Genomic DNA, 26,670 nt, shown 5'->3' with positions numbered 1-26,670 from the left:
GCAGGTCTGATTGTTGGGGGGAAATTCCAAATAGTAATAGTGGGTTTTCTGTCAAAACATTGAATGTAATCAAAGTAAAGAGAACGTAAAATGAAAATCATCTGCCACACAGACAGGGTGGGAGGTGGGGTTGGGGGGTGCACTGGGGTTCTTGGTGTTGGCACATGTGCACTGGTGAAGGGATGGGTATTTGATCATTAGATGACTGAGACTTAAACCTGAGAGCTTTGTAACTGTTCTCACAGTGATTCAATTAAAAAATTTAAAAAAAGAAAAAAAAAGTTAAAAGCCCCCCCCCCAGAATCTCATTGCCTTGATGGATTTGTCAACAAAGGGGCAGACTCCAGATTGTCCAGCCAGATTGTCCAGCACAGGGTCCAGAAAAACTTCCTTAAATATCAGGTGCTTGGGTTCTGCCCCTGAAGATTTAAACTGGGAAATTCTGAGGATTGGGGGTGAGCCTTGGAGCAGATTGGCTAAGATTTCACTGTGGCCTCGAGGGACAAAACCAGTCAGGGACCGACCTCCAGAAATCTCAGGACCGACCCCAGTCTTGGCATCTAGGAATATCTTGTGGGTGGACACTGGTGGTAGGGATATTGCAGTAGGCAGAGATAGACCCACTTTCTCACTCTCATTTGGCCCCATGGTTTCTTCGTGATCTTGGGGTTCATCTTTTCCATCTATATAATGGGAAGCATGGGGAAGATTGGAGGGGATGAGAGGAGAAGGAATATACAAAAAGTTCAACCATCTCCCGTGGGACCCAGGGGTGTTACCACTGGTTCTGTCTTCCTGGCATAATCATGGATAACACTCCCTGAAGACCCGTCAATGTGATCTACCTTGAAGGATAAGTGACATGGTCACCCTATCCAGAGCCAAGGAGGTCTGTGTTAGGGTGCTGTAGCAGTGATTTCATCTTCACACAAAGTGCCATATCCTTGTATTAGACCATAGACCATGGGTCTGGTCTGCCAAGATCAGCCACTTCACTCTCAGATGCCGTAGAGAAGCATCTAGAAAGGCCAGTATGGAACACGGGGAGGATCTAGGGTACTCAACCCTGGAGAAGCCCCCCCCACAACACCCCACACCCCCTGCTACCCATCTCTCAGCTTTCCATCTACCTATGAGGGGGTGGGAGTTACTTTCTAATTTATTTTTTGGTATTTGAGATTACACCCAACAGTGCTAAGGGGATGTTCCTAGTTATTCCACCAGGAATGACCCTCGTGGTGCTTGGGGGACCATTATGGAGTGTCCAGAACTGAATCAGATTGTTGAAGTGATTTCCCCCGCCCAGTAGATTTCTTGAGGATCTCACCTTAACTCAACACTGCTTCAAGATGGAGCGATAGCACAGCGGTAGGGCATTTGCCTTGCACGTGGCTGACCTGGGTTCAATTCCTCCGCCCCTCTCAGAGAGCCCGGCAAGCTACCAAGAGTATCGGGCCCGTGAGGCAGATACTCTCTGCGTATTGGATATGCCAAAAACAGTAACAATAAGTCTCTCAATGAGAGACGTTACTGGTGCCCGCTCAAACAAATCGATGAGCAACGGGATGACAGTGACAGTTATTTATTTACTTTTAGGTTTTGAGTGTCTCACTTAGCCATGTTCAGAGCTTACTCCTGGCTCTGTGGTCAGGGACCACTCCTGGTAGGGCTCAGGCAACCTTATGTAGTTATTGGGGATTGAACTGGGGTCGTCTGCATGCAAGGCAAGTGCCTTATCTGCTGTACTATCTCTCCAGCTTGATTTCCATTCTTTATATCCCAGCCCTCCTTCCGTTCTCCCCTACCCCCCTCCCCTCAAGCCCTACCCCTCAGACTCCCCGATGGCCAGCTTTTGTTCTTGTTTGCAGTGGATATGACCAGTACTGGCCACATCATGCCAAATACATGTATTCATTTATTTATTCATTCATTCCGCAGAATGTCTGAATGGGCCCGATTTGCTTCTAAAGTTGGGGAACACACCCACCAAGATGGACACAAATCTCCCGGCCCCCTCCCATCCTCTAACATACATCCTATACCCCAAGTCTGAAGAGACTAAGGTAGCTCGCCAGACACTATGGTAGGAACTATGACCAAGGATGAGGAGGGGGGCTCACAGGAGACTGAAGGAACAAAGGTCAGTAGGATCTGGCTGGCTTTCTGTTTATTCTCCAATGTCTCAGTGGCTAGGAGGTCTTCTTGGAACGTAATACTTTTATTTTTATACCTATAAACTTCAGGTGCCCACTCGAACAAATTGATGAGCAACAGGAGGACAGTGACAGTGACCTATAAATTTAGGATTGGAGCACAGCACGTTTGCCTTGCACGCGGCCGACCCGGGTTCAATTCCTCTGTCCCTCTCAGGGAGCCCAGCAAACTAGAGAGAATATCCCGCCCGCATGGCGTATAATATATGCCAAAAACAGTAACAGCAAGTCTCACCATGGAAACGTTACTGGTGCCCGCTTGAGCAAATCGATGAACAACAGGACGACAGTGCTACAGTGCTACCTGTAAATTTGTTATTACACTCCCGATGGAACTTATCCATTTTGATTGCTTTTGATTTTGGCTTTGGGGCCATAAGGCTGTGCCCAGGGCTTACTCTTGGCTCTGCCCCGGGCATCGAATGCTGGTCAGCCACATGCAAGGCAACGCCTTACTCGCTGTACTGTTCTCTGGCCTGCTCACCAGCTGGAGAGAGAATGCAGGAGCTTTTTCAGGCCTGAGAATAGGTTCCTGTGTGATAGGTTGGAAAAGCAGATAGAGGGTAACCAGGCAGCCTAGGGCGGCTGTGTCCTTTCAGGCACCAGGGAGCTCGAGGTCAAGAAAATAAGTCACTCAACAGGGCTGGAGCTATAGCACAGCGGGTAGGGCGTTTGCCTTGCACACGGCCGACCCGAGTTTGATTCCCAGCATCCCATAGGGTCCCCTGAGCACTGCCAGGAGTAATTCCTGAGTGCAGAGCCAGCAGTAACCCCTGGTCATTGCTGGGTGTGACCCAAAAAGCAAAAAAAAAAAAAAGTCACTCAAGGTCATCTCCAGTGTGGTTTCTGACTGGTTCCTCCAAACAGCAGGACTCCGGGCCAGATACCGCAGTCCCCTGGAGGTCAGAACCCACTTCCGGTCCCACCCCACTGCTGATGTGCCGGGGTGTGGGGGCCGGGCAGCAGCAGAGACTGCAGACTGGCACGGCTCGGAGCCCTGGGACTCTGTGCCCATTTGCCATGGCTTCAGCTTCACGCTGCAGGAAGGAGATGCCAGGGCTATTAACCAGGTTCACTTCCAAGCTGTGCTGCACGCGGCGTGCTTGAGAAGGCTCCCCCAGGGTCCGACGCGGTGGCGCAGAGCTGGGGAAAACCAGCTGGGAGCCACAGGGAGGGGTCCACAGACAGCAGGCTGCACTCTGCGGGCCGTGCGGAATGAGATGGGGCCACGCCGTGCAGTGCTGAGGTATCCACAGGCCCAGGGTGAAAACTCTTGGGAAATAACAAGGGGCGAGGAGCATAAAAATTCTGCGAGGGGCTTCTAGAAGCAGCCTGGTGGGGGGGGCGGTGGGGAGATGTGGGGGAGCCTGCCGGCAGAAGGGAAGCAATCTGGCGGTGAACTTCGGAACCGCGTGAGGTGACTACGGGTGGATTCCTTTCCTTTGGTTAATTATAAATGCTATCTGTTCATAATGCATTTCCTGCTAAAGTGGATATCAGAATCGATAACGATTCACGGCAACGAATCTGTTGACTTTCCGATAATAACAGGACACTGATATCACACTGCTATTTGCATTCTGTCACTGTCACTGTCACTGTTGTCCCGTTGTTCATCCATTTGCTCGAGCGGGCACCACTAACGTCTCCATGGTGAGACTTGTTGTGACTGTTTTTGGCATATCGAATACGCCACGGGGAGCTTGCCAGGCTCTGCAGTGTGGGCGAGATGCTCTCAGTAGCTTGCCGGGCTCTCCGAGAGGGACAGAGGAATTGAACCCGGGTCAGCCGCATGCAAGGCAAACGCCCTACCCGCTGTGCTATCGCTCCTGTCCTAGTCAGTGATATTTTGCAATGAATTACTGAAGCGGGTGGGGTGGGCACTGATTTATTCAATCAGTCAGTGCAGAGTGACTGGGCATGAGGCAACGATTAGGGAAGGGCATGATCCAAGCCTCCAGGTTCCACCTAACTCTGGGCATCCGCTGCCCGTGGCATGCGTGAGGAAGCAGCTGGACCAAGACCCCCCGCCCTGTCCCCTTCTCTATTGGAGGAATGTCCCAGAGTGCTGCCTTATAAAACCTATCTTCAGGGGCCGTAAAGACAGTGCAGCAGGCAGGGGGCTTGCCTTGCATACAGCCAACCCCGGTTTAATCCCCGGCACCCCATATGGTACCTGGAGGCCCCCCGGAGGGATCTCTGAGTGCACAGCCAGGAATGACCCCCCCGCATGACAGCGAGGTGTGGCCACAAAACAGAACAAATCAATACTAATGCTTCGCGGAGCATGGAGTATCCCTCCGCAGTGGCCCCTGTATAGCTGCAGCATGGTATAGCCACGCTAGTGCACGGACAGCTTTTTGTTAAATTTTGGGGGGAGTGGGGACACACCCAGGGGTGCTTAGGCTTACTCCTGGCTCCGTGCTCAGGGGTCACTCTGGTGACCTCCCCCCTTCCCGGGGTGCCTAGGCTCAAATCCAGGTCGGCCAGCTGCATGCACAGTCAGTGCCCTGTCCACTGTCGTATCGCTCTGGCCCCAGCCCTGAAAGATCTTGCGTGATGACTGCATCATCCTCTAGAAACGCACCCAGAGGGCACCCAGGGGGCGAGCAGGCATCACGCCAGCCCGGATGCCTGGGGTCACCTGGCTCAGCGTGGAGAGAGAATCGTGTGTGGGGGTGTGGGGAGGGAGTGGCCCCAGGCCAAGCTTCCAGCCTTCTTTCCCTTTGCCATAATCTGATTGACAAAGAGGGCGGGGGGAAGGGTTCTCAAGCTGTTTCCTGGAGGGAGGGCCTGTAGCCTGCAGCCTCCTGGGCGCAGCTCAGGGAAAACCCGGCCACACCCCCAAGCCACGGGGCCACGGTTCCTCCAAGGAGCCCCCGTTTGAGAACCCCTGCTGCGAGCAGAGGAGAGGGGAAAACAGGAGCGTGGGAGCACTGGTCTCCTGGGAGCTGGGCGGAGGGCAGGAGGGCAGGACCCCACAGCTGCGAAGAGACAGCGGGGGGGGGGGGCTGGAGCGACAGCACAGCGGGGAGGGCGTTTGCCTTGCACTCGGCCGACCTGGGTTCGATTCCCAGCATCCCATAGGGTCCCCCAAGCACCGCCAGGAGTAATTCCTGAGTGCAGAGCCAGGAGTGACCCCTGTGCATTGCCAGGTGTGACCCAAAAAGCAAAAAAAAAAAAAAAAAAAAAAAGCAACGGGATGATCCCAAAGGCTCTAGATTCAGTGCTTCTGAGTTCAGAGATGCCCCTTACCCTCCCGGTCCCCTTTCCTGGGACCCCGGGGAGAGTCTGGGGACCCAGGAGAGGTAGAAGAGGGACTCGGGGGTGGTGGCGGAACTGATGCTGGGGGGCGGGATCTATCGCAGGCTTGGGGCTCAGGCTGCCCAGGGCTGCTGCTGACCCGCCTCCCCCACGGAGGGGTCAGTCCGAGTGGGGAGCAGGGGCTGGAAGCCCAGCCACCCGCTGTCTGCTGGCCGCCCCGGGAAAAGCAAACCTTAGCTGACCCCTGGGCTGGAGTTTGAAAGAGCCTGGACGTTTCTGCAAAGGCCACTGGCCTGCCGGCTTTATTGAGGGGCCGAGGGCAGAAAGGGCCCCATGGGACAGCGTGATGACCCTGCAGACACCCCCTGAGACCCCTCCTGCCACCCCCTGCTACCCCCCACCCTTCAAGGTTTGAGTCAAACTCCCTCGGCTCTGGCCACTCCTGCCCCGGGTTGGGGGAGTTCGGTGGGAGGCAGGGGTGGAGGGGGGCTCGCCTGCTGCCTCCCCCAGGGTCCACGCTCACAGCATCTGTGGGACCCCATTGGGGCTCTCTGGACTTTCCCAAAAGCAGGGCCGGGGATGCCGGCGGGCTGACAGGAATCAGGAGACCATGGGCGGGGTTTCCAGGAGACACTGGGGAAAGGCTTTGTCCCCCCCCCCCCCCGCCCCATGAAGGATCAGGAGGGTCTCTTGCCCCCTTGGTCCACAAATCAGGGGGATCAGGCAGTAGAGGATGTGACCCTCGGGTACTCGAATGCCTGACACCCAGACCCTCATTCTGACATTCCCCAGGGGGTGTCCACACGTGGCCCAGAGCTTCAGACGAGTGGGTGGGGGGTGGGGGCAGGGTGCAGGGCAGGGCTGGGGGGTGGGGGGCCAGCTTCCCTGATTTCCCCATGGCTGGAGGCACCTGGGGTAGGTACAGAAATACGTGAGCCACAATCCCGCCTGCGGTACCCCAAGAAGTAGGGAATGTTAACTCGGGGCTCTGAGCCTGACTCCGGAATCCTGTGTGTCGTTGTTTTTTTTTCAAAAGGAGAAAGAGGTGGGTGGGGGTGGGGACGGTCTCTGTGGGGCTCAGAGCTCGGAGTCATAAAGGAAAAGTACGAAGGGTGACAGAGCGCAAAGCAAGCTGGGCTTGGGTGTTGAAAGGCAGGTGTTGTGCTGGAACTGCGCTTATGTAAGAGCCAGCGAGGGGCGAAGGGTGAAAAGGTTCCCGAGCTCTGGAGGTTATTTCGGTGACTTCCTGGAAGCCTCTAATTATTCCCAAATAGAAGGCAGGCGGGAAGGTGTGCGCGGCGCTGCTCCGAGGGCTGGGGTAGGAGGACTCGCTCTCCCGGCGGGAGATTCCTGCCTTCCGGCTCCTCCGTGCTCCTGGGTACCACGTGGTGCGTCCCCATGAGAGACCAAAGCAGGCGGCTGAGGGGCCCCCCGGGGGGACCCCTAAGCCTGACCCCTCAGGAGGGAGTGGGCCGTGTGACCTGAAGTGAGTGTGGAGTCACGGCTGACGGGGCCCTGGGAACGGGGGACACAGGACGGGCCGACGGATCCCCACCCCGCAGTTCAGCTGCTCGCCCCGGTGCCTCAGTTTCCCTGGGAGAGTTGGCGTCCTGGGAGGAGGAGACTCAGGGCCCGAGTTATAGGGCAGGGGTGCAGGCACACGCATGCGAGCAGCCCAGTCCAGTTCGAACCCAGCCCCACATGGTCCTCCCCCCTCCCCCGGCCGCCCCGGAGGGCCCCTAAACCCTGGGCCTGAGCAACCACGCATGCTCCAGCCCCTCGCATTGAACCCAGAGAGGGTGGGCAGAGAATCTCCGGGCAGGTGTCCAGCCCCAGACACACTGCTTTGGGAGACCCTCTTCCCCGCAAAAATAAATAAATAAATAAATAAATCACTGTATCACTGTCATCCTGTTGCTCATCGATTTGCTCGAGCGGGCACCAGTAATGTCTCCATTGTGAGTAACTTGTTGTTACTGTTTTTGGCATGTTGAATATGCCATGGGGAGCTTGCCAGGCTCTGCTGTGAGGGCAGGATACTCTTGGTAGCTTGCCAGGCTCTCCAAGAGGGATGGAGGAATCGAACCCAGGTCAGCCGCATGCAAGGCAAACGCCCTGCCGCTGTGCTATCGCTCCAGTCCTATTTATATATTTAGAGTAAGTGGAGATTTGGAAATTCTCTCCCCGTGGACACTCGGGCACAGGCCACCCGTGAGATAGGGGTGGCCAGGCAGGCAGGCAGGCAGAGGCCTTGGGGAGTAGCGCGTTCCCTCTGGGGCCAACCCGGGCAGCAGGAGTGGACATCGAGTATGTAGGAGGGGCACCCAACGTCTGGGCACCTCTGATGGGTGACAAGACTGTGGGTTCACCCCCCACCCAGCACGCACCCACAGGGTGCACCCCACCACACTGGGGAAATAATGGGCCAGAGGCTCTGGACCCCTCTTCCAGTTCAGAGGCCCCCAAGGCCCCCAGAGGAACAGGGCCATGGGTGAGGGACAGTGAGGAGACAGGGTGGGTGTAAGGATGGAGGCTGGGGCATGGGGGGAGGGCTCAGGCGCTGGAACCCCTCTGAGCAGGCCCAGCATCCCTGAAAGAAGGGAGGGGGGAGGGAGGTGGGTCTCTGGGGAGCAGGGCTGGGGACAAATGGGGGATTTAAGTGGGGTGAGCAAAGCAAAGGAAGGAGGTGGGGTCGGAGCGATGGACAAGGAGCTGGCCTTGTGCACGGCCAACCCGGGTTCGACCCCCGGCACCACCTATGGTCCCCTGAGCCCCACCAGGCGTGATCCCTGAGCGCAGAGCCACTGCAGGGGTGGGGGGGACGGGATGGGGAGAGTCCAAACAGAACCAAAACCAGAGGAGAAGAAGGGGATCCAGGCGTTGGAGGGACACGTGGCACCTGCCAAGAAACGCCACAGGGAGAGAGACAAGGCCCCTCTGTCCCCGCACACGCGCAGTGGCGTGGGGTCAGCCGACAGGGTCTCCCCAGCCCCCCTCCCTTCAGTCACACAGTCATTCGAGATCGTGAGTGGTGGGGGGGCTGGGGTTCCCCCCCAGGGTCCCAGCCTCATCCCATTCCCCCGCCCCCCTCACCCTTCCTCCTCCGAGCCTGCCAGTCAAGATCTGTCTCCCAGCCCAGCACTGGGGAGGGGCAGGGGGGGCAGGGGCAGGGGAGAGGGCGCCCCCTGCAGCTCACCTGTGGAAAAGCCCATTTTCTTGTGGCACTTGGTAAACTCGATATTAAAATAGGTGACCAGAGCGTGCACGTAGTCGTTGCGCTGGATCTGCAGGCAGAAGGCAGACGTGAAGGACAGCTCCTCCGTCTTCACCGTGTAGATATCCACCTCCTGCAGCCAGAGCACAGGGCGAGCCTCGCGCTGGGCGTCCCCACACCCCGAGACCCGCCCCACCCCCCGGGTCCCCGACCCTGCTGGAGAGAGCATGCTCAGGCCTCCGAGCCCTGGAAGAGTGGACGGGGGAGAGGCACAAGGAGCCGGGGGGAGGGGCGCGCAGGAGATGCACACTGGCGTCGGGGGGGTTGGGGCAGGGGTGAGGGTCCCCTGCTCCCCGCCCCACTGCTTGATGGAGCTCTCTCAGGAGTCTGAGGGGCCTGGCCCTGTTCGGGTGCCCGACAAAAGAAAAACAAACAAACCAGACGGGGCCCAGAGAGATGGTACAGCGGGCAGGACTCTTGCTTGGCACGTGGCCAACCCAGGTCTGATTCCCAGCATCCTCTATGCCCCCACCCCACCCCCCAGCCCTGCCAGGAGTGATCCCTAAGCACAGAAGCAGGAGGAAGCCCCTGTGCGTGGTTGGGTGTAGCCCCCAAACAAATATACAAACAAAACCCCAGAATGAAAAAATTATCATTTCAGGAGCTGGGGGGCGCTACGGGGATGGACAGCTGGGGCCGAGGGTGAGCCCCCAAGACTTGACCCAAGCCCATGAGTGCTAGGCGGCCCCTCCCTGGCTTCCGGGCAGCGACTCCCTCCCTCCCTCCCTCTCTCCCTCCCTCCGTCCCTCCCTCCCTCCCTCTCCCCTCCCTCCCTCACTCTCTCCCTCCCTCCCTCCCTCCCTCCCTCCCTCCTCCAACAGCCGGACGCAATGTCCAGTGACTATGTCAAAAGCAGCATGTCAGGGACCACTGAGCAAGCTAATCGCCAGCCAGCCAGGAACAGTGAGAGCCAGAAGACCCTGTTTGGCGGTTGCGGGCCTGTGCGGGAACCTCTGCCCCTCCCCCCCTCCCCCCCCCCCCCCCCGCCCAAAGGTGTCCATCCACTGTGCTCCCTCTCTCTGAGCGGGTAGAAACCCAAGCCCGGCTGCAGTGCACGGAGTCTTGGCCCTTGCAGAGGCCCTGGAGCCGCTGGCGGCCTTGGTCTGTCCTGTCTGTTCATCCAGCTCCTCTCCCCCTCCCCCTCTCGGGCCGTGCCCCTGCCCTGGCCCTGTCTGGGGCGCACCGCGTGGGGCTGGGCGGACCACCACGGCTGTTTCCATGGCCCCAGCGTGTCGGGACGGCAAGGAGCCGAGCCGGGGGCTGCGCCAGGGGCGGCCGTTTCTAACAGGCATGCACGGGTTGTTGCTTCTCCACAGGAAGGAAAGAAAGGGAGAAACGTGGGGCCGGAGGGATGGGACCAGGGGCACGCCGCCTGTCTCCTAGGGTCGAGCCCTGCCACCCCCTCCCCGGAGCGCAGAGCCAGGAGCCGGCCCCGAGCATCACCAGGTGTGGCCCCCCCAACGAAACCAAACTAACAACCACGAGGGACGGGTATGTTCCAACGTGGGGGCTGAGGCGGGAGGACGGGCAAGGCCAAGAGGGTCCGAGGCCATCTGTGCCCTTGGGCCTCCCTGGGGACGCGGCAGGCGACGGAGGGCAGGGTCATCACGGGGAAGGGCAGTGTCCTCTCCCTGGGGGGACCAGGGCAGGGAGCCGGGCGTGGGGGGCCGTCCCCACGGGGCTGCCCTTCCTACACCCCAGAGGCGTCTGACTGGCTTTGGGGGAAATGGGCCCCTCTGCAGAATGTGGGAAGGAGGCGAGTCGGCCCTGAGTGTTTTGGAAGAGCCGGGAGGTCACCTGCAGGCTGAGGATAGTGTCCGGGTGTCCCGAGAACTGGGGTGGGGGGGGCAAAGCTGCACGTGGCCGACCCGGGTTCGATTCCCAGCATCCCATAGGGTCCCCTGAGCACAGCCAGGAGTAATTCCTGAGTGCAGAGCCAGGAGTGACCCCTGAGCATCGCCGGGTGTGACCCCCCGCAAAAAAAGAGAAAGGATTAGGGCGGCTGAGACACTACAAAGGTCTGACCCCAGCACTGCCCCTGGTCCCCTCAGCACCACCCGGGGCGATTTCTCGGTCCTGAGCCAAGTGTGGCCCCTACATGCTGGGTGTAGCCACCACAGATTGACAGGGTGACAATGGGTCATTTGGGACAGGAGTTGGGCACGGCCCTGGCCAAAGCTACGTCAACACTGACCCCTCTGGGTTCAGGACCGCCCCCCACTATGGGCCCGAATCCCCAGAGGGGCAGGTCTGGTGACCCGACCCCCCAGGGCCCAGGCTCCTTCCCTGGGGGGTCCCTCCTGCAACAGCGACCCTCGGGGAGTCCAGGCATGGCCTCAGGCAGCCCCGAGAAGTCTCGGGGGTCCCGTGGGGTCAGGTCCCCCTAGGAAGACACCAAACACCTCCCCCCCCACCGCCACCGCTCTCCCCACAGCTAGGGAATGTCACCAAGGCTGTGTCGGAGCAGAGCCTGGTCCAAACAGAGGCTTAATGCTAATAAAGTGTCACCCCCCGCGTTAATGGGGATGAAAACAGCAATTAAGAGTGTGAAGAAGGGCAAGTGTTTCCCAACAGGCTCAGCAAGACGGCACCGGCGCGGCCACCGAGCACATTAGGGCGAGCGCAGCCCGCGGTGCCCCGGCTGGCAGGGAGAGCAGCCCAGCTTCTGCGGTCTCGGGACACAGAGAGAGGAAGGTCACCGCGTCCCCGCTGGGGTGGGGGAGGGCAGGCTGGCCAGCCAGGCGCTCCCCTAGCAATCCTCCCGCTGCTCCTGGGTGGTTTGGAAGCTCTGGCCTGGCCGGGAGGGGAGAGGGAGGAGGGTTCTGGGGTGCAGCCCGGGGCGGGGCGGGGGAGGCTAGCAGGTGACATCAGGTGCCAGGGCCAGACCAGGGCAGGCCCGGAAACCAGCCACCCCCCCCCCCCCCCCGACCACATACACGGCTGGCAGGAATTTTTTTTAGTTGTGTTTTTTCAGCTTTTTCTTTCTTTCTTTCTTCCTTTCTTTCTTTCTTTCTTTCTTTCTTTCTTTCTTTCTTTCTTTCTTTCTTTCTTTCTTTCTTTCTTTCCTTCTTTCTTTCTTTCTTTCTTTCTTTCTTTCTCTCCCTTTCTTTCTTTCCCTTCCTTCCTTCCTTCCTCCTTCTTTCTTTCTTTCTTTCTTTCTTTCTTTCTTTCTTTCTTTCTTTCTTTCTTTCTTTCTTTCTTTCTTTCTTTCTTTCTTTCTTTCTTTCTTTCTTTCTTTCTTTCTTTCTTTCTTCACACCCAGTGATGCACAGGGGTTACTCCTGGCTCTGCATTCAGGAATCACTCCTGATGGTGCTCAGGGGACCCTATGGGATGCTGGGAATCGAACCCGGGTCGGCCGCATGCAAGGCAAATGCCCTACACACTGTGCTGTCGCTCCAGCCCATCTCACAGTGGTATTACTGGTGCCCGCTCGAGCAAATCGATGAACAACGGGACAATAGTGCTACAGTGCTCTTAGCTCTTTGGGGTCACACCCGGCGATGCACAGGGGTTCCTCCTGGCTCTGCACTCAGGATTCACTCCCAGCAGTGCTCAGGGGACCCTATGGGATGCTGGGAATCGAACCCGGGTCGGCCGCGTGCAAGGCAAACGCCCTCCCCGCTGTGCTATCACTCCAGCCCTGGCAGGAATTCTATCCCCGCTGGAGCCAGCCCATGCCCAGCCTCCTGGGTAGCTGGCGCTGCCCTGCCTGGTTCCTTCCGCTGCACCCCGTCTTGCGGCCTTTCAGCCTGCACTGTAGGTTTCCCCGCACGAGAGCTTGCTGGGGGCGGCACACACCCGGGGCTGGTCCCAGGCTTTGGGGGTAGACAGGAGGGAAGAGTAGACAACGACAGAGACACATCTGCTCGCCGTGGCCAACGACCCCACAGAGGCTCGTTTGGAAGCAGCGGCAAGGCTCCTGGGCTTCACGGCTTGCTCAGCCGGCCTAAGGTCACCAGCTCCAACGCCCAGCGCTTCCTAAAGGGATCACGGTGACCCCGGGCCCAGACGGCCCCCACTGGCTGGGATTTCTGCCCTGGGGAAGGCAAACTCATAAACAGAGAAGCAGCAGTGGAGAACCAGAGCTCAACATGCATCCAAGCTCTCTCCGGCAAGAGGTGGCACCTGGACACAGATCTGATGGTCTCCACGGCTTTTTTATTTTTATTTATTTTTTGCTTTTTGGGTCACACCCAGCAATGCACAGGGGTTGGTTACTCGTGGCTCTGCACTCAGGAATTACTCCTGGCAGTGCTCAGGGGACCCTATGGGATGCTGGGAATCGAACTCGGGTCGGCCGCGTGCAAGGCAAATGCCCTCCCCGCTGTGCTATCACTCCAGCCCCTTTCTCTGCAGCTTTTGCTAGACCTCTGAGGCCACAGTGATACTAGGGAGCAGGTTGGGGCATCTCAGGGAAGCCAGGGTCTCCCCTCTTCCCCCTCCCAGCTGAGAGCCATCTGTGCCGGCCCCTCAAGACCCCCATCTCCACCCCCTGACTCCAGACCTCCGTCCTTGACTCCGTGCAGGCAGAGAGGTACGTGAGTTTCAGCCCCCAGCTCGGACGGGCTGATGGTTACTTACAGATTGAACCCAGATTGGTTTTGTTTTCTTTGGGGGCCACGCCTGACAGTGCTCAGGGCTTACTCCTGGCTCTGCGCACGGGGATCACTACTGTCAGTGCTCGGGGCACTCAGTCCTCAGATGGTGGAGTCCTGCTAGAGGCAGGGCCACAGCTTTGGGGCGGGGGGCGGGGCTGCCAGGACCTCGACAGGTGGGCACTGGCCTGCACCCCTTCCTGAGAGAGCCCTGGAAGTCTCCACTGGGAACCTTGGCGGGACTTGGGGGACCATTTCGGGGTAGAACCGGGTCAACTGCATGCAAGGCAAAAGCCCTACCCCTCTGTACTCTTGCTCCCCGGATTTTTTTTTTTAACTTAAAAAATTAGCCTGAGGGACTGCAGCGAAAGCACAGCAGGTAGGGTGTTTGCCTTGCACAAGATCAACCCGGGTTTGATTCCCAGCATCCCATATGGTCCCCCCGCTGAATACTGCCAGGAGTAATCCCTGGGTGCAGAGCCAGGAGTAACCCCTGTGCATCGCCGGGTGTGACCCAAAAAGAAAAAAAAAAAGAATAGCCTGAACCCTATGAACTCATGTCTTCCTAAAATTGAAAAAACAAAAAATCAAATATCAGTAGTTTTGTGGAATTTGACATACTTAGGGAAAGCATTTTGTCAAATGGCTGGAGAGATTGGACTCGATCCATGATTCTCTGTAGGGGGGCCTGGGGACCAAGGGAGGCAGACGAAGGGGCACTTGGATGGTCACTCCAATGTGGGATGTTGGAACATTTGATTAAAGTGAGGTGGGCAGCAAGGAAGGGGCTTCCTGGTGGTACACTTCAGGGAGCTAAAAAATCAACACTTGGGACTGGAGCGATAGATAGCACAGCGGGGAGGGCGTTTGCCTTGCATGAGGCCAACCCGGGTTCGATTCCCAACATCCCATAGGGTCCCCTGAGCTCCGCCAGGAGTCATTCCTGAGTGCGTGAACTAGGAATAACCCCTGGGCATCACCGGGTGTGACCCAAAAAGAAAAAAAAAGTCAACACAGGTGTGGAATGATTGAAAGCCCTAAAACAGAACAAAATCAGAAATGTTTCGAGAGGCAAAATATAGGACTTAGAAAAATCAAGAAATGTTTGCAGGGGCAAAATGTATTTAGAAGAAAAATATCTGTAAGAGCCAGAGCAATGGCACAGCAGACAGGGCACTAGCCCGCTTGCCTCGCATTCAGCTGACCTGGGTTCAATCCCCACCATCCCACATGGTCCTCTGAGCCCCATCAGGAATGATGCCTGAGCACAGAGCCAGGAATGAGCTCTGAGAACTGCCAGGTAGCACCCCCCCTCCCCTCCTCACCCCTCCCCTGGAAAAATCACCTGTACCCAGCTCGGGACAAATACCAGACTCTGTCCATTCAAGTCCTTCTCCCGGACAGTTCCTTAGCAACAACCCTCAGCCCACATTAACACAGCTTGGAAGAAGGAAAAAACCTAATAAACTACTTGAAAATCAGCTTCCGAAACAGCTCTGCACGTTACACCCTGGAACCTGCCGAAGAACCTGTCAAGGTGTTTGTAAATTCTTTTCTTTTTCTTGATGAAGTTCTTTCTCTTGTCTCTTCTTTCCTGTTTCTAAATAAAACTCTTTGCTGCACTGTCTTCTCCAAAATCTGTTTGGTTTGTGTGTTTCCACACCCAGCAGCGCTCAGGGGCTGCTCCTGGCTCTGTGCTGGGAGGTCACTGATGGCCCAGGGGACCGTATTACACTGGGAATCAAACCAGGCCACCCGCCTGGGCTCCGGCCCTTTGAGCTCCCTGCCTGGCACCCTGGGAATTCTTTCCCGCACCATCAAGGCAAGAGCCTGAACAGATGTAGGCTCAGCCGGCTCCAGGGACTGGCTTCTTACTCGGTATCACAATAAGAATTGCACTTGGGTTCTGGGTGCCCCTGTAGCCACCCACCACACTTCACCACACCTGGGAGAAAGTCCTGGAAGGAAGGAACTCAGAGCGGCTCCCAAACAGCTAAGCCTGGGAAGGAGGGGCATGGCCAGTGCACACTGGGCAGGACGTAATGGCCATCACTGTCCATGATCAAGCTCTTAACTTATAGTTAAGCATTAGGCACTTTGGCCAGGCCCATCTCGATGCCAGGGTAGCACACAACTCACCACTTGCCCTGGGTCCGTCTCGTCCCACGTAGGGACCCTGCTTTGGGGATGCTAGGAAGTAAGGGCAGCTGAGGCTTAGGCCAAGAGAACAGATGCCCAGGAGGAAAATATCATGTGGAGTCAAATAACTCCCAGGTTGCAAAAGCATAACATTTGTTAAGTCTTCCTGTGTCCATACAAAAAGGACATGGCTCTGAATAAACTATGCAAAGGACTCAAGGAGAAGAGAAAAACATTATTTACAAGTCAACAGAACACTATGAAAGAAGCTACAAATAAACAAAGAGGAATAGGAGCACTGTAATGGGAGTAATCCAATAAACCTAAACTACCTGAGACTAGGCGCCCTGGGAGGCAGGGGACTGCTATCCTGTGAGGCCCCCACCCCCGAAGGAAGGCAGCCGCTGGCCTCCCCGTAACTGGGCACAGGCCCCCTTCCCTGCACCCCTCCCCAGCCTCTAGCACCCCAGCTCCCCTCGTCGGTGCCTCTCTGGCTCTGCTCCAGGAGTGCCCCCACGTGCTCCTGCCTGCCCGTCGTGGTGGGGTGCCGGGGATCCTGGCCAAGGCGACCTCACCAGACCGGCCTTGTCAGAGGCAATGCCGTCCCGGCTGCGGGCCCTCACTTCAGCTGGGTGCCCCGGGTGCCCGCCTGCCTCCGCGGGGCCGTGCAGACCTTGATCAAGCAGGCGTTGGTCACCACCTGCTTCGGGTCCACAATGTCCACCAGCGGCTCCTTCATGGCGACGTCCCGGATGCAGGTCATGTCAAAGCCATAGACATTCTCCCACCCTGTGCGGACGGAGCGAGACATCAGGGCCAGCGGCAGCACCCGTGGGCACCACCCCCCACCCCCCACCTTCCTGAGTAGTGCAGCACTCAGAACCCAAGCACGTAGCGCTAGGGTACTGAATACTAGAGCACTGGAGACTAGAGTCATGCTGAGGACCAGAGAACCGAGTACTGGACACCATAGCACGGATTACTTGAGCACTAGTGCTTGAGTACTAGTACTAGAGCACCGGGTACTGGAGTATTGGGTACTAGCACACTGAGCATCAGAGGACTGGCCACTAGACTGTCAGGCATTAGAGCACTGGGCATGTGAGCACTGGACACTAGAACATCGGACACTAGAGCGCAAAGAACTGGAGACAGGATGCCGGAGAACTGGGTAACGGAACGTGCCCAGGAGGGGCCCCCAGATTCCCTCTCCCTCGGCCCCCCGATATCACGGTAGGAGAAGCGTGTGTCTACATGGGGAGTCTGGCAAGGGTTCCTTCCGGCCAGCCACAGATCCGGGCCCAGCCCTCCGCTGCCCTCATCTGGTTTCGGCCATGCCCAGCTTTCTCGGGGGCGCAGTGCTCTCTCTTGGCTCTGCACCCAGCCTAGGGCGCCCACCAGGCCTAGAGACGCCAGGGTGCAGGTCACTCCTGGCGGCGCTCGGGGGGCCACAGGGAGTGCCTGGCGTCGAACTGGGGCCGGGTGCATGCTGTGTGCAAGGCAAATGCCTCACCCCTGTACACACGCACTCTCTCTCCCTCTCTCTCCCTCTCTCTCTCCTCTCTCTCCCTCTCTCTCTTCTCTCTCTTACTCCCTCCCTCCCTCTCTCCTCTCTCCCTCTCTCTCTTCTCTCTCTCCCTCCCTCTCTCCTCTCTCTCCCTCTCTCTCTTCTCTCCCTCCCTCCCTTCCTCCCTCCCTCTCTCCTCTCTCCCCCTCTCTCTCTTTTCTCTCTCTCCCTCCCTCCCTCTCCTCTCTCTCCCTCTCTCTTCTCTCTTTCTCCCTCCCTCTCTCTCCCCCTCTCTCTTCTCTCTCTCCCTCCCTCCCTCTCTCTTTTCCTCCCTCTCTCTCTTTCTCCCTCTCTCCTCTCCCTCCCTCCCACTCCCTCTCCCTCTCTCTCCCTCTCTCTCCCTCCCTCCCTCTCTCTCTCTCTCTCTCTCTCTCTCTCTCTCTCTCTCTCTCCCTTCCCCCGTTCCTACTTTATGGAGAGGGCAAGCACTGGCATTCCAGGACTGAGGACTCTCCCCCAGGTCCCAGGGCAGGAGAGCAGCAGGAACGAGGCTCGAACCCGCTGACCATCTCCTGGCTGGACCCAGCCCCCTCGTCTGCTCTCAGCTGGCAGGCGGGGTCGAGCCCAAAGAGACACACTCTTTACCTCTTTACCTTTCCGCCAACCCTGGACCCCCCCCCCCCCACACCCGCCACACACACACACTTCTCCCGGCCCCTCCCCCCACTGACCCTTCCCTGCAGCGGACAGGAGGGTCTGCAAACACAGCCGACACAGGCAGGCTGGAGAGCGAGGGCTGCAGCTGGACCCCCGCCCTGCTACCTGCCGTCCAGCCCTGGGCCACCCCCTGCCCCTCAGTGCTCTGAATTTCAGGTTTCTCAGATACAAAACAGACCGGGGCAGGGGTGTGTAGGGGGCGGGGGGCACAGAAACAGTCCCCAGGCAGGACCCAGATCTTTCCTCTGGTGTTGTGGGTCCCAGGGGGGGGTGCTGGGCAAAAGATGCTCTGAGAGACAGGAAGGAAGATCCGGAGTTCCGTTTGGTCAGTAAGCAAAGGCGGGATGGACAGGTGTGGGCCCCCGCAGCGAAGGCCACCATTGCTCCCAGGGCGGACCCCAAGCCTAGCCAAACTCCCCATTTATTTATTTGTGGGGGGCAAGGCCTTCCATGCAGTGCTCTCAGGAGGCCCTGGGACCCCCCACCAGCGCTTCTCAGCAAATTAGGCCGGAGATTCAATGCAAGGCTCCGAGGAGGTCACGTGTGCTGTGTCTGGGGACACCTGGGCCACCCCGGCAGGGACGGGGAGGGTTCGGGTCAACCCGAGCAGTATTTGGGGGCTTCCAGGAATGTACCCAGGGATGCCTGGGTACTGTGTGGTACCAAGCCTGGCCCGATGTCACACACCAGGGGGCCAATGGAGCTCAGCCACACGCACGGCCCCACCCCCTCCATCGGCAATGACCCAGCTGTGACAAGGACCAGGATGACAGAAGGGAACCTGGGTTGTCTTCAGCTCTCAGGCTGGCAGACACCCTGTGTCCGACGCTTCTGTTCCCTCAGATGAATCCTGAAATGCAAGGGAGACTTTGCATCTCTTGAAAATCTTACGGGGGCTGCTGGAGTGATAGTACAGCGGGTGAGGTGTTTGCCTTGCCCATGGCCGACCTGGGTTCGATTCTCAGCATCCCATATGGTCCCCTGAACAATGCCAGGAGTAATTCCTGAGTGCATGATCCAGGAGTAACCCCTGTGCATCACCATGTGTGACCCAAAAGGAAAAAAGAAAAGAAAATAAAATCTAGGGGCTGGAGTGATGGCACAGAGGGGAGGGCATTTGCCTTTCTCTCGGCCAACCTGAGTTCGAATCCCAGCATCCCATAGGGTCCCCCGAGCACCGCCAGGAGTAATTCCTGAGTGCAGAGCCAGGAGTAACCCCTGTGCATCGCCGAGTGTGACCACCGCCCCCCCCCCAAAAAAAAAAACAGAAAAGAAAAGAAAATTTGATGGGATGACTCTTTTTTTTTTTTCATTTTAAATAATCATCAGATGGTGCCTTGGGGAAGTTCTGTCTCCAAAGGTGCTGAGGTGGGGGGTGAGGAGAGAGGTGCAAGAAAGCTTTGCCCTATGCCCTTTGGACTCTGATCCCCTTCCCCGTCACAGAGACCTTCCCTGGGGAGAAGGTGGAAAGGCAACGCCTTCCAGGGGGCGAGAGCTCCAAGTCCCTGGTGGCAGGAAATCACCCGAGGCCACGGCCGAGTCCCAAGCTGTTTGGCAACGAGCCAGGCCTCAGAGCAGGACACACCGGCCTCCCTTCTAGCACGGGAAACCGCTCCCAGGTGGTCTCCAGCTAGAACCCACCGAGATGGGTTGCCGTTCGGAACCCATTTGTTTGAAAAGCCGTTTCGCACTCCTGTGCTCATCACAGCGTCATTCACCAGCGCAAGATCTGGACACGAGCCAAGCGGTCCAGGACCGACGAGAGGAGAGAGACACGGCGGTGCACAGGCACACGACGGAACAAGACTCATCCCTGAGGAAGGCGGGGATGACGCCGGGCACTGCCCTGGGGAGGGGAGCCCGCGCAGTGACGTCAGTCCGAGGGGTGAGGGACACACAGAATGGCCTCCCTCATGGGTGGGGCACAAGGGGACCCAGCGAGGAGCTAACAAACGGCCAATAGCAGTAGACCCTGAGCGTCAGCCAGGGGAGTGGGGGTGGGGCTGGGGGTGGAAGGGGGCCTTCGGACAGTGACGGAGAGACCCCCACAACGGCGGAGGGTAGGGTGTGGTGTTGGGACACTGCACACCTGATGTTAGCCGTGGTGCCCACAGACAAGTCAAAACTAAAATAAACTGAAAAGAAAAACCTTCCTGGGGCCAGAGAGGTAGACAGTACTGCAGACAGGGCGCGTGCTTGGTGTGCGGCCAACCCAGGGTCCATCCCCAGGGTCCCACAGGGTCCCCCAGCCATGCCGGGAGGAATTTCTGAGCACAGAGCCAGGAGTAAGCCCTGAGCATCGCTGACGTGGCCCCCGTGATTAAAAAATGCAATCATTTCATTAACTAATTAAGGCCTTCCAGTTAATTAATTAATTAAGGCCTTCCTCCGCAAACCAGCAGTCCCTGCCCTCCCTTGCACACACGTTCCCTTTGTCTGTGTGTTGTTTGTCTGTCTCTTGGCTTGCCTGTTTCCGCTCTGGAGAAGCCTGAGTTCCTTCTGGAACTTGTACTCCTCCCTTTCTCTCCCTTCATGATCTCTCTAAATAAACTTTTTTAATTCACAAAATTAAAAAAAAAAAAAAACCACAGCTGTCTCCTGTTCCTTCCCGCTCTTGGACCTGCCCCGAGTTAAGGTTCAGGGTGAGCAAATGCCGGAGCGCCAGGCAGGTGGTGGATGGTTCCAGTCTGGACCTTGGAGTCCGAAATGTCACTTGCTGCCGGACCAGAGGCACTGGACAGTGGGGACGGCGCTTGCCTTGCCCGCTGCCAGTCCAGGCTCAACCCAGCGACACAGAGGGGTCCCTCCCGCCCCACCAGGAGTGATCCCTGAGCACAGAGCCAAGAACTGACAGCTGGTGTGGTCCCCAAACAAAAACAAACACTAACCCCCACCACACACTCACACACACACACACACACACACACACTCACACACACACACACAATGCCATTTGCTGTAAACTTTGGCAGAATCAAAACTCCTAAAAACCTGTTTCTTTGTCAAACCAGAGATGGTGGTTCTGAAGGCTCAGCACACTGAGTTAAAGGACCTGCCTGGCAGGCGTGTGGCCCCGAGTTCAGCTCCCTGGGGCCCCCCATGTGCCAGATGCCACCATGGGGGTCTCCTGCCCTGTTTGATCCCGACGTCTCTGCGGTCTGTGGGCCTCAGCACTCAGTGTGAAGTCCAGTCCCCTCACTTCGTGTCAGCACCGCAGGAAGGGGCGACGCCCACAACCGGGGAAAGGGAGCACGTGGGAGCACCACAGCCAGGATGAGCACGTGGGCGGGCACCCTAGCTAAAGGAGTGAGAGCCGCAGTGAGCGCCACTGTGAAGGCACGGTAGCCTGGTGTGTGACTCCCGGCAGGCACCACAGAAAGTAACGTGGGAGCACCACAGCTAACGATGTGGAAGCACCATAGTTATGTGGGAGCACCACAAATAGCTATGTGGGAGCACCACCATGAGGCATGGACTAAATCCCCAGTCATAACTACAGACAAAGGTAGACAGGGAGAGGAAATAAAATTAATCATTTTATCATTTAAAATATATACTTTTTTTTTCTTTTTGGGTCACACCTGGCAATGCTCAGGGGTTACTCCTGGCTCTGCACTCAGGAATTACTCCTGGCGGTGCTCAGGGGACCATATGGGATGCTGGGAATTGTACCCAGGTTGACTCTGTGCAAGGCAAATGCCGTATCTGCTGTGCTATTGCTCCAGTCCCTAAAATAAATACTCTAAATGAAGATGGTGATGATAGTTATATAGGTTTACTGTGGTTTTGTAACTGAAATTTATTCCCAAATGCTTAACCCCTGTGTTGCTTTGAAACCTTGTCACTAGTTTTCAAGCCACCAATTCATGTCTTATCTCCCCAGCTGCATCACCCAACCCTCAATTATTTGGGTGACAGATTATCTAGGACACTTGATATTGTTTTTCTCTTTCTACTGACCATTAATTTCTACTAGCTCAGATATTCCCCGTGAAGCAAGGGTGAGAACGGACAAAAAGAAAACATTAATTTTTTTGGTCACAACTCTCTCTTTTCTGCTGAATGAGTAGCACTGGCCACTGGGAAATATTGTGCCAATTTTCTGGATTTAAAAAATTAACATCTGGGCTAGAAAGACAGTTTGGGGGTGAAGGCACTTGCATTTTACATGACCAAGCCCAGTTGGATGCTTGGCATAACATATGGTTCCCCAAGCACTGCCAGGGGAGATACCCGGGTACAGAGCCAGGGGTAAAGAGGTGAGCACTGGGGCCGGAGCGATAGCACAGCAGGTAGGGCGTTTGCCTTGCACGCGGCCCACCCGGGTTCAATCCCCGGCATCCCATATGATCCCCCAAGGACCGCCAGGAGTAATTCCTGAGTGCAAAGCCAGGAGTAACCCCTGAGCATCGCTGGGTATGACCCAAAAAGCAAAAAAAAAAAAAAGAGGTGAGCACTGAGAGATGTGGGCCAAACAACCCCCCCACAAAAGACCCAGGAAAATTAAAATTAACAGCTGAGAATTTGTACCTTGTTTACGAAATGAAGCAACTATTTGAAAAGGACTGAACTGGGGTACGATTCATGTAATTTAAACCTGGTGAAAGAAAAGGCAGGTTTTTTTTTCCCCCTGGAAATGAATATTATTTTTCTCTACTGGTTTTTTGCAGACAATGTCTAAGGCAGACGGGAAACAGCAAGGCACAGGGGAAAGAGGGGCTTGGGGACAGCAATGTCTCATCAAGAGAAAAATAAGATCAGACTCAAGGAGTTCCAGTGTTGATTATCCTACAAAGAATTTTTCATTATTTTAGTTTGGGGAGCGTGATTACCATAGTGTTACCTATCACAAGTATGTTAAAGAGAGTCAGCTGGGACAGGTGGGATGTATGTATGAACAGACGGGGTGTTTCAACAGAGAAGTGGAAATGAGGTTTTTTTTTTTTTTTTTCCAGAAAATGGATCCATGGAAATGCTGGAAATAAAAATCAAAGCATCAGAGAGAAAGAATCATTTTTTCAGTGAGCATCCTAGCAAAACTGGCTATATCAGAAGAAATCATCCATTAAACTTGAAAGCGGGTCAATAAAAAAAAAAATCCTAACCCAAAAGTAGAGAGGAAAAATGGAACCTTCAAGATTCATTGGACAAAATCAGAGAAAACTGTATATATCTGTCATTGAGTTCGTCAGAAGAAGAGAGGAAGAATCACACAGGAAAAAAAATATTGCAGAAATGTAATGGTTCAAAATTTTCCTCAACTAAAAAAGCCATCAGCTTGTACAGCCAAGAATCCCATAAAAATTCCAAACAGGATATATACAAAGTCAGACATTTCTGGATCCATCAGAGTCAAACAGTGGGAATAGGAAAATTAAGGGTGTAAAAAAAAAAAACTCTCACAAGCAGCTGGAGAAAAAAAAGAACAGGAAGTACCAAGCTGAGAACAAATTTTGCTTTTCCTGGGTGACTGTAGTAGTTTCTTTTCTCTCTCTCTCTCTCTTTTTGGGTCACACCCGGCGGTGCACAGGGGTTCCTCCTGGTTCTGCACTCAGGAATTACTCCTGGCGGTGCTCAGGGGACCACATAGGATGCCGGGAATCGAACCCAGGTCGGCCCTGTGCAAGGCAAACGCCCTCTCCGCTGCGCTATCACTCCAGCTCCGACTGTTGTAGTCTCTTTCCCAGCCCGGCCCCAGATGTTTGAGTTTGTCCACGAAAATGAATGGAAACAGCTCCTGAAGTGGCTTAAGACAAACTATTTCGAAACATTGTGGTCTCTGGGGAACAAAGCCAATCCCGGGTCTAAAGCAAGTTAGAGCAAGGGATGCGTGTTCTGGCTGTGGACAGTGGGAGTGAAGGAGAACCCGCCCCCACCCTTCACCAGAGACCCTGTCCAGACCTTCTATGGCCCGAAGAACCCAGGTCCAGATGAAACCTACCTGCTCATCTTTCCCGGGGCCAGGAGGCTGGCACCCACCCCTCCCGCTCTCGGCAGGCGGCTGATGCATGCATCAAGTGAAGCTCAGGCACCAGGGGTGAAACAGAAGAGACTGCCGAAGGTCTACCAAGGGTCCTGGCAGGTCTGAGAGTCGGCATCTCCGTGGGAGAAGAACTACCGGTGATTGCTTCTCTCTCAAGGCTCAACACTAACCCTGCACAGGCCCCTGGGGCTCGTTCCTTCATCGGTTTATGTAGTTAATTATTCCACAAAACAAGCAACGTGAGCCTAGGATCAGGGCTGGGCATTTGCTTCTCTTCCTACGTGTTCTTGGTTTGGGGGAGAGGAGGTGGGGGCTTAGGGGCCACCCCCAGCAAAGCATGGGAGATGCACCTGGCTCTGTGCCCGGGCAGTGTTGGGGTGGGGGGGGGCAGGAAACACCATACAGGGTCCAGCTAGGGATCAAACTGGGGTCAGCTGCATGCAAGACGCGCCTTATCCCCTGTCCTATCTCTCTGATGCTCTTTTCATGTGACCTTTTTTTTTCCTTTTTGGGTCACACCTGGCGTTGCTCAGGGGTTACTCCTGGCTCTGCACTCAGGAATGACTCCTGGCCGTGCTCAGGGGACCCTATGGGATTCTGGGAATTGAACCCGGGCCGGCCACGTGCAAGGCAAACGCCCTCCCCGCTGTGCTACCGCTCCAGCCCCTTTTCGTGTGTTCTTTAGCAGTTGCTGAGCAAAAGGAGAATTCCTTCATTTCTCTTATTCTGGCACCTCCACGGTGCAAGAGGAGAAGGGAGGGAAGGGGAAGAGGGAAGCAAGCGCCAAGAGGGAAGGGGGGAGAGGAGAGAGGAAAGAGGAACACAGGAGGCTGTTTTTCTAAACAATTCACTTTCTGCGAGGGGCTGGGTACCTCTCACGCTCCTTCCCCACTTGAGAATTTTCCTCTTTTGATTCTCGAGCCAAGTGAAATTTGCTTACAATTGTTCCCTAGCAACCAGCAACCTTTATGCTTTACTTTTGATTTAGAACTCTTGGCTTATTTAAAGCAGATTTCTAAATGGGTTTGCTTGCTTGACTAAAACCAGAAACACCATTAAAATAAAAATACATTGAAATAGAAAGCTTAACAGTATTTTAGAGACTTTGCAAATGTGTGCTTGATTTTTTTTTCCCCCTCACAGCATCCAGAGCAAGAATTCCACGAGAAGAAAACCAGGACCGATTTTTTAATTTTGGTGTGTTTCCTTTTCCAAGAGGCTAAGAAAATGGCAGCAAGTCGCTCAAAACTCGACCTCATATTACTCCACGGCTTGGAAGCCGGCCTCCCATACTGGGGGAAAAGGCAGCTCAGATAGAGAAGGGACCAGCAAGTAAAGGGTGCTAGGAGGGCCCGTTTTGGATGGGAGAGGCTGGCTGAAGGTAGACTATAGACCAAACATGATGGCCACTTAACACCTCTACTGCAAACCACAACACCCAAAAGGAGAGAGAGAGAGCAAAAGGGAATGTCCTGCCACAGAGTCAGGGTGGGGTGGAGGGGATGGGGCGGGGGTGGGTGGGAGGGATGCTGGGACCATTGGTGGTGGAGAATGGGCACTGGTGCAGGGATGGGCACTCGACCATTGTATGATTGAAACGCAAGCACGGAAGTTTGTAAGTCTGTAACTGTACCTCACGGTGATTCACTAATAAAAAATTAAAACAAAAAAAAAAACCAAAAAAACCTTGACCTCATACTCTCCTGTGCTGGGTGAGCACCTGAGTGGATGGCAGTGGTTGTGGCACCCACGTGAAGTTCCCTAAACACAAGCCAGGAGGGAGTTAAAACAAGCCCGAGGAAGGTCCCTAGGGAGCTTGATGCGGGGGTCGGTGCTCAATAAATATTTAAGTGCGCAGCAGAGAACCACCGACGGGCTTGCAGCTTCCTGACAGCCCCGAATAGAGTCGCACAGCAAGAACTACAAAAGCAGCATTAGCATGTGCTCCAGGGCAAAATATGTCCTATTTATACATGCATTTGATCAATGTTCACTGCTGAATTGTTTCTGCAATCTACCGCGAGGACAGCTCTGCCCCAGATTCGGAACCGCTGGAGGCCCGAGGCTTGGCAGACCGGCCCGCCTGCCAGAGCCAAGAACAAAAAGGGGCTTTGCAGCACTTTCGGAGACAAATCTGGTCTAGAGCCCCAGAGCCCCCAGCACCACCATGTGCTCTGACACCCAGTAATTCCTCCCTTCACGCGGGCAACGGGCGCTCGCAAAGCAGGACCGGAAGAAGTGGAACGAGGTAGGAGAAAGCCGGTTTTGCGGTGGGCTCACAGATGCCACCAAGAGTAAGTTATCTTGGGTTGGTTTCCAGGCATCGTCGCCAGACTTCTAAATAAGACCCCAAACCCTCTTGCCAGGAAACAGGGATCTGTTTTCCACTCTTGCTTTTCCAGCCCTCCTCTTCCTGCCCTGGATGCACCCCATTCCATCTCCACCTGCACTTAACCCACACTCCTGCCCATGGGGGTGACTGAAACACACCCGGACCCTAGCCAGCTGCTCTGTGGGGGGTCGGGAGAAAGGCCGGAGTAGGAGAGAGCGTGTATAGACAGAGGGAGAAGGCATGAGCCCCACCCAGAAAATTCCAAGTTGGAATTGATTTTTCCCCCCTCATCAATCTTGTCACGGGCCTTCGTGGACAGAAACAAAATCTTCTGAAAAACCTGCTATCGTGTTGTATCACTTAGTCCTCGAAAGCCAAAAATATGTGTGACCTGATCATACTGTGACTCAAAGGGATGAGGTGGGGCCAGAGCAGTAGCACAGCGGAGAAGGTGTTTGCCTTGCACGCGGCCGACCCCGGTTTGATTCCCGGCATCCCATAGGGTCCTCCGAGCACCACCAGGAGTGATTCCTGAGTGCAGAGCCAGGATAACCCCTGAGCATTGCTGGGTGTGACCCAAAAAGCAAAAAAAAAAAAAAAAAAAAAAAAAAGGGAGGGGGTTGAGGCCTTCACTCCTCCATTC

General features: G+C 55.8%; 1 protein-coding gene across 2 annotated transcripts in view; it reads right to left on the bottom strand.

Moving 5' to 3' along the window:
* PRMT8 (protein arginine methyltransferase 8) overlaps nt 1–26,670 on the bottom strand; it is a 107,407-nt gene that overhangs the window by 6,791 nt on the left and 73,946 nt on the right. Inside the window, exons 7-8 of one of the 2 annotated variants that reach the window (XM_055141228.1) lie at nt 16,162–16,277; nt 8,674–8,824 (exon numbers count right to left, since the gene is read on the bottom strand). In XM_055141228.1, coding sequence (XP_054997203.1) covers nt 8,674–8,824; nt 16,162–16,277 — 267 coding nt within the window. The remainder of the gene's footprint in view (nt 1–8,673; nt 8,825–16,161; nt 16,278–26,670) is intronic. The other variant, XM_055141229.1, reaches the window with a different exon arrangement.

This window comes from Sorex araneus, chromosome 6, assembly GCF_027595985.1.
Source record: "Sorex araneus isolate mSorAra2 chromosome 6, mSorAra2.pri, whole genome shotgun sequence".
Taxonomy (NCBI): Eukaryota; Metazoa; Chordata; class Mammalia; order Eulipotyphla; family Soricidae; genus Sorex; species Sorex araneus.
This window is presented reverse-complemented; position numbering and strand designations above follow the sequence as displayed.